The following is a 12,962-nucleotide window of genomic DNA, read 5'->3' as shown; positions in this document are numbered from 1 at the left end:
CTTCTACATTTGCATACGTTTTCCCATTAAGATGGTGTTGCAGTGGACAAAAAAAGATGGTAATTTGATGGTGCCATATCTGGAAAATATGGTGGGTGAGGGAGAATTTCCCAACCCAACTACATAATCTTGTGTTGCGTCAAATATGCCACATGTGGACGTGCATTGTCATGGAGAAGAAGAACACCTTTCTGATTGACGATTGAAGGGCTTGATATAAACGTTCCAGATGCTGACTATAAATCTCTGCATTGAGAGTTCACTGTGGATTGAGGAGTTCGAAATGAATTACTCCCTTGATGTCCCACCAAATGCAAAGCACCACTTTCTGCAGATGGAGTCCAGGTTTTGGGATTGGAAGTGGTTTTGTCTAGGACTGAGCCATTATTTTTGGCATTTAATATTCACACAGAAAATCCATTTTTTGCCACCGGTGACGATTCTGTCCAAAAATGCTTCACGTGTATTATGTGCCAAAAGAGACAAAGCAACGTTTACACGTTGGAAACGATGATCATCGGAGAGTTTGTGAGGCACTGAAACACTTTCTTTATGGAGTTTTCCCATATTCCTTAGATATTTACGTATTGTTTCGTAAGAGACATGTCATTTCAGGGCCATTTCACAAGTGTGTTGCCTTAGGTTAGACTCAACAAGCATCTTCAGAGCATCAATATCAATTCCAACATGTTGGCTCCTTTCAACACAGTATTTAAGGCTAAGTCACCAGAATGAAATTTTCTGAACCATCGTTGACATCTACGAACATTCAAAACATATCCATAAACTTCTTTGATATCCTTAGTGGCTACAGAGGCATTGTTCCCCTTCTTGTATTCAAACAGCATTAAATGGCGAATGTGTCTTGTCGTGTGCCATCATTATAATGGATTAGAGTATACTAAACTTTACACATTATATAGGCTACACTAACATGACATTTTGGTGGTTCATTTAACTATTATACGTGATTTACGTTTTTTTGGGGGTGGTTAATGATAGTGTTTCAAAACACACCATTAATTTCTTGATGACCTAATATGTCAGATTTTATGTTGCTTGGAAATGAAAGGAGAGGAGGTAAACAAACTGTATAATAAGAAAGAATATGAACTTGAAAAGTGCTTTGAAAGAAAATATTAATGGGCAAAATGATTTATAGAGTATATTGCAAAAGAACCATGGGAACTGATTCTAACTTTATGTGTTTTCATAAAAAATAAAAATAATGTCACTGAAGTTACAATAATTATGAAAAGTAAGAAAAAGCTAGAAAGGAAAAATCACTAGTAACTATTAGTAAGTAAGTGACAACACCAAGAGAAAAGTGACAGTAAAGTTACTCAATAGTGCTGATGCATGTGTAAAACTTTATATCCTTGGGATGTACAGTATTTAAACACACATGTGTAGGGATGATGATTTGGAAACATTTAACGTTGAGAGAGCTGAGGATCTATATTCAGTGGAATTTGGTGATTGCTAGTCTAAAATATTTTTTGTTTGAATATAGGTTACAAACAGGGTCCAACACACTGTACAGTAGTCCCTGGTGGATACAAACCCTTCCAATAATGACTTCCTTTTAAGTATGACTTTTTTTCTGTGCATGAAACGATTTTACATTGATCTGACCTTCCACGAATGACTTTCTGACAGATATGAAATACGACCGTGATTATGGGGTAAAAGGTCAATTATCAAACTTTCTATAACAACTTTTCTTCATATCAATAATGTCATTTACAGAGACATATGAATACAGTATATACAGTATGGAACAAAGAGGTCACATGATTGGAGATGCTTCACAGCTTAGTATATGTATCTTGGTAACCCAGAGTATTCAATTCAAACTCCTTGGTACATACACGTAGATATTTTGGCTTAAAAATTTTCATGTCCTGAAAGGTAACCAGGGGAGGTCAGAAACTGTTGTTTGTCTTCACTATGCTCACAGAATTAAGGTTTATTCTTTTAGTGAATGTAGTAGATTTTGAACTAGTGGCCTAGATATTAAGTAACTTGATTTGGATTTACTAGCAAGGTGTGAAGATTATTAACTCGTAGTTTGTTGAGTGACAGACTTGACTAATCTTTGCGGTTTGCATGGCTAATAAAATGCCTCAAGGCATCCGGGAAAGCTGTTAATAACCCAAGCTGACAACAGGAAGTCATTGTGAAGAACAATAGGGCTTGAAGTGTTGATATTGAAATGTGACATGGATGTTGATATAGAAAAAAGTTGTGACAAAAGCAACAAAACATAGAAATTAAAGAATTTTTAGTCAACTTGAAGTTATTTTAATGCAACATATTACATTTCATGTAGTATTTGTATTCAGAGAGAATTACCTCTAGCAATAATTTATTTCAGATATTTATTCTTATTTCTTTACTGGTTCTTCAAATTTGCTTAATGGTCCATTTTCAAAGCTGGGATCAAAGGATCCAAGTTTCAAGGTGAAATTGTGGTTTAGGGTGGGGCTATTTTATTCAGTTAAAATACATAACTTCTGATATTTGGTTCTTGGCTTAAAATGACAGCATTTTATATAGATATTTTGTGAATTTTTTGAGTTGTAATTGTGGTAAATATGGGATGTTTTTTATTATGTTCGGTGAATATGGCTTCCAGTTTTTTTCCGGTTTCTCTGATTTGTAATTCTGGACATTTATTGCACATTATTTTATAAATTTATACTAAAATCGTGTTCTGAAAACTAACAATGAAACTCTTCTTGATATAATAACTGCCAGACTCATGAACATACAAAGCGACTCTGTTAAATGTGCAAAACAAACAAAGATGGACGATTTTTTATAAAATAAATTTTGTGTCAGTTTGTAATATTTTATATGTATGTAATAACTTTTATGAAATAAATGTTATCCATGAATAAATTATTTTACATAAAACACAAACAAAATTTTGAGTTATCTTTACTGAACTATTATCCATCATAACTATTATTATACAATGTACCAAATTGCTACATTATTTAACTACCTATACAGTATATAAACCATTATGCTCAACTCCTGGGAATAGCAAAAAGTTTCTTTCCACCCCAGATTGTCTTTCAGGCCGATTTTTTAAACCTAAATTCCTGCCATGAATTTGAATTGAATTGAAACCTGGGAAAAGTAACTGGCACAGCTTGAACCTGTTGATCCTTTGAACAATGACTTCTGAAACAGTACTGGACATTTAATGCCATTGAAATAAGATAACTTACAAGTATTTTTTGTGTAGACCCATAAAAGTAGGTCAGACTTAAACTGTGCTAATGGAATAACCTTGTTTAATAGAATCCTCAATTCTTAACTAAACATTTTGACTTAAACAAGAATTTTCCATGCATAATTGAACATTTTTAGAATTATATTGACAAGTATATTATTTAAGTTCTGCATAATAAATGTTAGAATACAATTTTCTAAATTTACATATTTTACATTTTTATTGCTTGGATGAATTAACTTAAATGTAATTGAAATTATGCATAATGAAATTTTATATTTTGGTTCAATTATTTAAATAATTAGCTTTTGATGGTGGTTTGGAGGGCCATGCTGATTGTGTTTTTATGTATTTATTTCAATTTAACTTAAAACTTTAAAATATGAAATATTGTATAACCTTGTATTTCAACTAAATATCTAGGTTAAGCGTAACATAATACAGTAATTTTTATATAATTAATTGAGATTAATTATTTGGTGTTATGTATTCCTTTGGAATCACACTCTTTTTAAAAGTTATTATTACTTTCAGATTTTTCTGTGAATAGCCAAAATGTTCATTTAACCTTAAAATGATAAAATTTTTTCACTGTTTATCTTCTAGTACTGTGCCCAGTCATCATGGAAAACATAGAGAAGTATCACTGGATGAAACAAGTTAAGCCACTTCATGCTCCTCTACAGGTTTTAGTTGTTGGATGTTTGTAAGTTTGAAACTTTACTCTATTTCAGATATGATACCTTATCATCTTTCACATAATAGCTTTCCTTGATTTGTGCTGCCCTATAAATGAGCAATTTTTGTTCACCATGAACCTTGAAGCTCCCACCTAACATCACATGTTTACACAAGGTATAGCTATGTTGTAGCATGCAAATAAGCATGCTAAAGTCTTCCTTGCGGAGCTGACTCCCTTTGTACTATAGAACACAATCATCATATCTCAATTTGGCATTTGTGTACAATGACATGTCTTTTTTTTCTCTTGTGAACTTTTCACAGAGAGGCATTTTTAAGTGGAAGTATCTACAAAGACATTGCCTGTTGTGGAAGTATTTATTGTTGGATTTTCACTTTCCAACATTTTTTTTGCACCTTCAGATTTTGTAGTCTTTTATTTTCACATTATTTCATTAGTATCAGTAACTTCCACTTTGTCTGGTGTGTGACAACAAGATGTTGTTCATGTTAGCCTCATACATACAGTGGCGTGAGATTTGTCTTTTGAAAAAATGACAGCTTTGGTGCAGCAGGTGGTGGAGTGGTTCATACAGTCTGTACTTCTTTTGTATTTGACGTACTTCAATCTATGTTTCTCATTTGTGATGGAAGGAATTTTGCTGTTTTTTCCCACTAGCTACCTTTGCCTAATCTTATACCCTTGTTGTCTTGAACCTACCTAAGTCTATTTTGTAATTTTTGGACTAGATTTATCTGGTATGTTTCACTCCTCTTTGTCATTTGTTCTTCTTTTTATGTTTTTTTTACTTTCTATCCAGTATTTAGTTACTTATACCATTACTTTGGAACATACATGCCTCGTCCTCTTTCAGTTATTATTTCATATGACTAAGCTTAACTTTGTGTTTTATTGCCTTTCTTCAACTCCTAAATTCTGGAGTTTTTTCTTCAGACTCCGTCTTTTGTTCATATTTTCTTAGTTGTAAGTTTTTCCATATTTGTCTTATACTCTACCATTTTCTGTTATTTTTCTCCATTCATCTTCTCTCTGTGGTAATACATCATTCCATTGAGGGTTTTTGGTGGATGCTACTTCACTTATCTTCTCTACAGTGTTGTGTTTATCTTTCATGGACTTATTCCTTCATATTTGATTGATTTGTTGATATAGTTTATTGGGGTGTTATTTGTTACTCAAGTCCTTTTGCTGCCTCCCTTTTCCCTCATATGTCTTTGTCTGGCTCCTTTCATGTGCCTGTTTGATTTTACTGGAGTGCTTGTTTCTGTGAGGTCATATGTTGGGGCTGCATGCCAATGTTCTTCCTTATCCTCATTGGTTTACCATCTCTCCCATGCCCTTTCTTTGCCTCTCTCTATCTCCTTTTCTCCTGCTTCCTATTCTTTCCCTTTCACCACTTCCTGTTTCTCTGTTCCCATCCATCCTCTCGCTGTTCATAGACTTCAGTGCTGTCAGTCTTGGCAATGACTATCCTATAGGCTCAGGGATGTTGGATCATGTTTACTTAGGTTTACAGACATCTGTTTGTGGACTGTGTAGTACTGGGAGTTCTGTCAGTGAGCCTTATCCTTCATTTTTTCCTCTCCTTCTCTATTGTTTCCTGTTCCCATTACTTTCCATTCTCCAAGGGATCTTGTTTTTTACCAACATTCATGACATGTTGGACCTAATGACTAAAGACTATCAGATGGGTTTCTTATCTTTTTCTCGGATTTATTCCTGTTTTTTTATAGCTCCTGAGGAATCTGTAGCAAGGCATCTGGTTTTAAGTCATTTCATAACTCATTTGGTTTCTTGACCTCCCTTGGTTTACCATGGGGACTTTTTCACCCTACCGAGGTAGACTTCTTAGATGCATCTTTTCTCATTCAGCTCTGTCCCAACAAGTCTCTTACACCTTCAGATTTTGTAGTCTTTTATTTCCACATTATTTGTTGTTCTCTTCTCCTCCTTAAGGAGGTGGTGAGTTTGGGTTGTTGGTCAACCTGGAAATCTCACCTCTTACACCCATATAGTACTTCATTCATTTGGGTGTTTTTCAGTTTGCATCTCCACAGGGCCCAGGTTTCTTTTCTTTTGTGGAGTGATTAGTTTGCCATACCCTATCCTTTCCTTTTCTCACTGTTTGGGATGTCCTATTTCTTTTGGGAACTTGGGCTTCCATGGAATCATGTATCCTTTTGGGTCATGCTGATTTGGGACATCTATAATAGATTCTGCATGATCACTGGTTCCTTGTTCTCCCCTCATTTTCCTTCCTTCTTCTTTGTTCAAAGACTTTATCTGGTGACTTGATACATCCAGTAGCATAGAGGGCTCTTCCTTCATCTCATCCAGGTCTCCATCTGTTTCCAGAAGCCTTCTTGATGAGATGGGGGCATGTCTTGATTCTCAAATGATTTGGGGTTTGTGGTTTGACAATGATTCATTCTATCATATCACTCTCTTTTGGCAGTATGTCAGACTTTGAATCATTTTCTTATGTTGGTTTATGAATTTGTAGTGATGATCCATATAACATAATCTGCTGTCTCCTATATAAGTTGCCAGGTGGGCACTTGGTCTTGCTCTCTCTGTTTCCACACTCAACCTCTGTTTTTGGACCCATTCTTTACATATACATCTAATAGCCTGTCATATTTCAGGTGTCTTCATTCTTGTTGCAAAATGTTTTTTAGGCCAGATAAGATACTATCTATAGAGGGGTCCATCAGTCCTCTGGTGTTCTAGTAGCTATGCTCTCGTCTGGGCACTCCTCAGTTTCTAATCCCTCAGATCTTGCTGTAGATGCATTCAGTCAGAACTGGTACAACCTTTTTTTTCTGTGCCTACTCTCCTATTCGTTTTCTCCCTTGTGTGCTTTTTCTCATTCTAGTCACTCCATGTTGAGTTCCCCTGCTTGCTCCACACTGGCTGGCTCACCTGTGGTTTCTTCTGTTGAACCTTCTTCAGTCCTCTCTTCTTATTCCTTTACCTCTGTCATGCACTATACTCAATCAACCTCACTTCTATCCTTCTCTCTTCCATTTGGCAGTGTTGTCACTCAGGCTTCATGTGTGGGTTTTGTCCAGTCCCTTGCGAAACATTCTAGACTCTCTTCACATGTAGCCTTCTTTCTTTCTTGTTCCATTCATTCTTCTTCCCTCCATGTCTATCCACAAAAATGGCACAAATTCCGTCATTGATCTCTGCATTGTGTTTTCTCCCTTTCCCATCCTTCTATGACCCATCTTGCTGAATTTTTTCATGGCTGTTCACCCAAGGTTTATCGCTTTTGACCATTATTTCTGATAGATACCTCTTCTCACACTCCTCACCTGCTCATCCCACTTCTGATGCATCTCTTCTTGTCTAATCTCAAAGTGGCGATTGTTCTCTACACTATGGAGGAAGTCAGCTGTGCTAGAAAGGGGTGTCATATACCTGTTGATGGAGGATGGTTGCATTCTCATTTGTATGCTACGTTGCATCTATACCATGTGTAAACACATGATGCTGGGTGGGAGCCTCAAGGCGAGTGAAAATTGTGCATGTAGAAGGCGGCACAAATTGAGAAAAGCTTATTATGTGATCAGAGAGTAAATATCTTTTCAGTATTGGAAAATGTTAACTTCTAAGGTTTATTGTCAAATGTTTGTAAGATACTTGAAAGTGCTGAGTGTTTCAAATCAACATTTTATTGTTGAATGTTTTTAAGACTTCCAAAACTGCTAAATCCGGCATAGCAAGTTTGATATGTTGGAAATTTCTTAAATACATCTGACCTCATACTTCCATCAAAGTTTAATGTTGAATGTGTGTAAACATTTGAAGTAATTAGATGGCTTATCTGGTTTTAACTGTTTTGTCCTTTAATGCTTTTGACCATTTCATGTTCTCATCTGTCTAAAAAGTATTAGTGTTTTACTACCATAGCATTGTAAAATATTTTTTAGAATTTGTGGTGCACACTGGAGGGATTTAGAGTTTTGGCAATAAAGGTAGAAAAAAATTCAAAACGACTTTTACTCTCCAGATAGCAATTTTTCATTTACTATTTCATCCTTGCAGCTTCAACAGGGCTAGTAGTACAAGAACCAAAATGTGTTCAGTTGTGTATTGGAGCTCAAATCTTGGACCTTCCTTTCTACAGTCTAGCAAATTAACAGCTAGGCCATGAACAGTTATATAAGCTGTATAGTTATATAAACCAGTACATAGATACAACTTTTCTTGTAATACTTGTCCTGATGAACCTGTGAGGGCATAACATTGGCTGAAATTAAAAATAATTATAATCTGGAGGTTAAAGGTTGCTGTTTTTCTGTAACTTTATTGCCAGTTGTTTTGATACATTAGAAATAAAAATGATAGAATATGCAAGTTTATTTTTACCAGCTATTAATTATGCCCTCTAGTGAGGATATATCATTTTGGACAATACTGATGATATCCCAATTTTATCTTATTTCATCTATTCTAAACTATTTTCCTTAATATATTATATAGAATTTATCCCTAATTGTCTGCCATCTGTTTTAATTTGTTATATGTAATATAGCATTATTTTAATGAAAGAGAGATATTTGAATGTTACATGTAAATGTGTATTAAGATATCTCACTATTACTCAAAACTGAAAAACTGTAGCTATATGTGCTTTATCCACATAGAGAGATTGAGTACATTAAGTTAAAATAGTTTTGGAGATGCAGTGTGTGTCCCATGTCTTGTCATTCACTAACTTATGATTGTGCATCTTGATAACCTTGCAGCATAATTTTCCTTTCCACAGGCTCCACTGTAATGTTGTTGTGTATAATGTACATCAGTTCTCCCTGCATGTTTTTATATAATCCATTTAGTACATGAGGATGATGGTTTCCTAGCAGTTGTTTCAAACAGATTGATCATACAGAAATTAATAATTTCTGCATCTGGCATCTTGACTGATGTGTGTTCATATAGAAAAATATTAGCACCCATTTCATTCTTTAGCTGCTCCAAGTATGTGATGGTTGAATGGTAATTATGACTGGAAGCCTTATTTTGATGAACTTGTACCCATGATCCTTCTTATTTTATGTACTGTTTCTTGGGGAACATAGCCAGGTTTTGCCACTGACCTTTGTCTTTGTGGATTCTCACCTGTTACAAAATGCTGTACTTTGCTTACCATGGCTGGGGTATGAGCTGTTGCAAGTGTCTTTCTGGATGGTTCTGGTGCTCTAAGTTGATTCATATTCTTTTATTTTCCATTGCTATTAACTACAAGGAATATTCATGTCTTGGAGATTCTAAATCCCTGATTTGAATATATCTGAGTAAATGAATATTTTGCATCAGAAAGAACTTTTACATACCTTTTCAAAAGCAATCAGTTTTTAGTGGCATCACACTACCTACAAATGGATGAGGCATGGCTGGGTTGTTAGGACATTTGACTTGCAAGTTCAAATCCCTGTCCTAACAAACATGCTCACCATTTCAGCTATGGGGGCATTATAATGTGATGGTCAGTCCCACTATTTGTTGGCAAAAGAATAGCCTAAGAGTTGAAGGTGGGTGGTGATTACTAGCTGCCTTCTCTCTAGTCTGTCACTGCTAACTTAGAGACAGTTAGTGCAGATAACCCTCATGTAACAGAAAAAAACAAATAAAGTGATGAAGAGTGTCAAAATTTGGTTCTGATACATGCCATTCCATCATGACTTTATATATTGGATGTGCTCATTACATGATGTACAGATTTACATATTCAAAATCATTTTATTATACTGTACTCCTTCCTTTGTATTGGTTTATTTGACATCTATTTTGTTCTTGTGAACCTATAAGATAATCTAGTAAGATGGCTTATACAAAGTCAGTAGTTTTGCCATTAGCTTTTATAATGTGGAAAACAATTGAAAAAAAATCCAGAAATTGATAAAGTAATAAATTATTTCTAAGATGAAATAGTATTTTGTACTTTCTTTGATTAGCAAAAGCACAATGGCATTTAAGGTGGGAAATTTGTCTACAAGTGATGACTAAAAATTTTTAATTTAGAAGTTGTCTCACCTTTAGTTGAATTACAATATAGTATATTTGCAGAAATGAACTTCTGTTTGCCTCTTTATTATTTTTTTCAAGTACATCAAATCCTGTGTACTCTCACTTCTGCAGTTTTCTCAATTCTGAGATGATACACACATCTGCACACAAATAAGCTATCTTCCCCTTGCATTTGTCTTAGAGATTTGCATGCTAACTAGCCTTCAGGCAACTCCTACCTAATTTCACGAGTTTTTCTCAAGAATTGTGCTACTACATAATGACATTATTATGCAGCAAAAGCCCTCCCACAGGAGTGCATCTCATCTCCTTGCACATTAACTCCATCTATACTTTTGCACTCGTTAATCTTCATTCTTTTGCATGGCACTGAACTAATCCAACATGTTTTGTTTTTTACAGTTTACCAAGATTTGCATAGCTTCAGGAGCTCAGTTTTCTGTCTTCAAATTATGAACTCACAAGTTCATGTAACATCTTCAACTTCTTGTGTGAGTGAAGAATTCCCTCACACAATTCAAGTTTCACATATGGCTTCTGTAGGCACATTGAATGTGGATGATGTGACGACCATTGTGCATAGGGTAGTGGGTTCCCTTATGCAGTTGAGAACTTCATCTCCCATTCCTTCATCATGCATTCCTTCCCCTTATTTTGAAGGGTAGATTGAGGAAGATGATGAGTTTGATCATTTATTTCCCCCTCCTGGTTATGCCTTCAGAATTTCACTTCCGGTGGATGATAATACTCATACTTCCTCACATTATCAGGACCTTATAGCACAGGTATGTTCCATTCTGCCCCTGTGTCATATGCCTCTTCCCATTCCCTCCTTGACAATCCTATCCTTAACAAAGTTTACACTTTTACTCTTCTCCCAATATTGCCTGCTTCTGTGGCTTGTGCTTGCTGGCTTTTAAAAATAGGTTTACACATTTACCCATTGCTCTTTCTCCAGTAAAAGACCTATCTGGCAGGCAACTGATAGGGTTCGGCATTTCTCAGAGTCTCCCCACTGTTAATTCCTCCCCTTTCTTTGAGTGGTGCATGGGAGACCTTTCCCACTAACCAGTTCTTAACCACTGTGGTGGTGGACCATGGAGAATTCTCACTGATTGGGACAGAATAGCCAGGGGTTGAACAAAAGGTGCCAATTCGATGGGATGTTCATAACATGCCAGCATACCTCATTCTACTGCCACCAGGATATTGGTTTGGTGTTGGATCAGTGTAGATCCACCCAACATGCATCCCACATCCTACTGCTGCCCAGATGTCAGTTTCCAAGTGGTCTGGTGTTGGATCACAGTAGGGCCAGCCCACACGTCCTCCATCCTCCCAGATGTTGATTCCTGGGTGGTTTGATGGCCTGCATAAGGCCTCACATGGTAAGGATGATCCTCCAACTGCGGACCAGACAAAAAATTCCCATTATGACCATTTGGTTCTGTACCAGAGTTGACACATCATGTTTGCATTCCCTCTTCCTACCATTGCTCGGATGTCGAGTTCCTGGGTGTCCTGACGTTGTTTATGTACTGGATCTGCACACATGCCCAGCCTGGTTTGTTGGAATGCAAGTTACTTTCCCTTCTACTTGCTGGTCATGAGGTGAAGATGGTTGGGACCTCCTCCTACCATGGTCTGTTTTCAAGCTATTTGATTGTTGCACTCGCTGATGGGTACATAGTATTTAGTCCTTGTTTCATATCTTTTTAATAGGCAAAAAAATGATGCATCTATCACTCATTGCACACCTAGAATTGGCATTGAAAAATTCACACCTGTATACAAATACATGTATGGTTGTTATGAATAGTATATTTGAGGATGCATTAAATCTCTTTGATAAACTGGCAAACACAAATGCTATTTTTCTTGCAGGAATCTATTTGGAAATGTATTTACCATTCTTCAGATTCCTTTTGTAGATGATTATGTGAGAAATGTCAGTCATTTTTGCATCTACTTTATGCATGCTCTCATACAAAATATAGAAAATTAAATTGGAGAAACAACCCAAATTGTATTTATTATTATGGTGTGAATGCCTTTTCCAAGCTGGTGGAGCATGATTATAATTAATTATACTTGTCATATGACATTATATTTAGGCCTATTATAGTTCTTAAAACTACATTCTTTTACTTAGTCACTTAAGGATTTTAAAGAAGTAGAAGAATGCAAGGACACAACAAACAGCTGGCTTGATGAGTTTTGGATTAAGCCAAATGCACTTTCAGCAATTTATATGGTGAAGTGAACATGTGGAATACTGTTATTATACACTCTTCTAATTCTTAAAAATCTCTAAAGAATCATGTTAAAAAATTTAATAGGCCTAATACTAATTTCTTAAGACATGTATAATTAACAAATTGTGTTTACTTTTAGTATCTCCCTTGTTGTTGTTTTCTGAGTGAGAAACAATTTCTGCTAAGTATAAAGTCAAACTACAAAAAAGGAACTTGAATTTTAACTTTTGTTTTCTCTAGGTAAAAACAAAATGTCAGAATAAATAACAGTGCTTGTCCCAACAATTATTTGCAATCCAAATATTATTAGGAATTTTAAGTAGGAAAATGATGAACTTCTATTTTTCTCTATATTACAATGTTAATTTTTCTATTTACAGCCTGATATTCATGGTTCCTGTAGGATGTGCTCTTTTTCCTCAGCGTTGGTAAGACTTATCATCTTTACTCTTTGTTTCTAAACACATTCTCAGAAACTTTTCTTAGAATTTAGTATTACTTTAGCAAAAGTTTCAACTTTTTTGTTTAAATAGTTTCAGTAATTACCTTTTCAACAAAATACAAGTCAGTATACTCAAAAAGTAGCAAAGACTCAGAATCTTTTGGTGCATTCCTAAGTTTAATATTATTTTTATTTCTTTCTGGACTGTTCTTTGGACAAAACTTCTGTATTCTTCTTAACAGCATGCCCCCCCCCCCCCCCCCAGTGGCACAGTGGTATGTC

General features: G+C 35.5%; 1 protein-coding gene across 6 annotated transcripts in view; it reads left to right on the top strand.

Moving 5' to 3' along the window:
- The window catches only part of LOC106460528 (sideroflexin-2-like), a 108,474-nt gene that overhangs the window by 76,841 nt on the left and 18,671 nt on the right, over positions 1-12,962 (top strand). For all 6 annotated transcript variants that reach the window (XM_022387276.1, XM_022387274.1, XM_022387275.1 and 3 more), the window contains exons 9-10: positions 3,851-3,950; positions 12,619-12,666. In XM_022387276.1, the coding sequence (XP_022242984.1) occupies positions 3,851-3,950; positions 12,619-12,666 (148 nt within the window). The remainder of the gene's footprint in view (positions 1-3,850; positions 3,951-12,618; positions 12,667-12,962) is intronic.

Source organism: Limulus polyphemus, unplaced genomic scaffold (genome assembly GCF_000517525.1).
Source record: "Limulus polyphemus unplaced genomic scaffold, Limulus_polyphemus-2.1.2 Scaffold787, whole genome shotgun sequence".
Lineage (NCBI taxonomy): Eukaryota > Metazoa > Arthropoda > Merostomata > Xiphosura > Limulidae > Limulus > Limulus polyphemus.
Note: the sequence above shows the minus strand (reverse complement) of the source record. Positions and strands in the feature narration are given on the sequence as shown.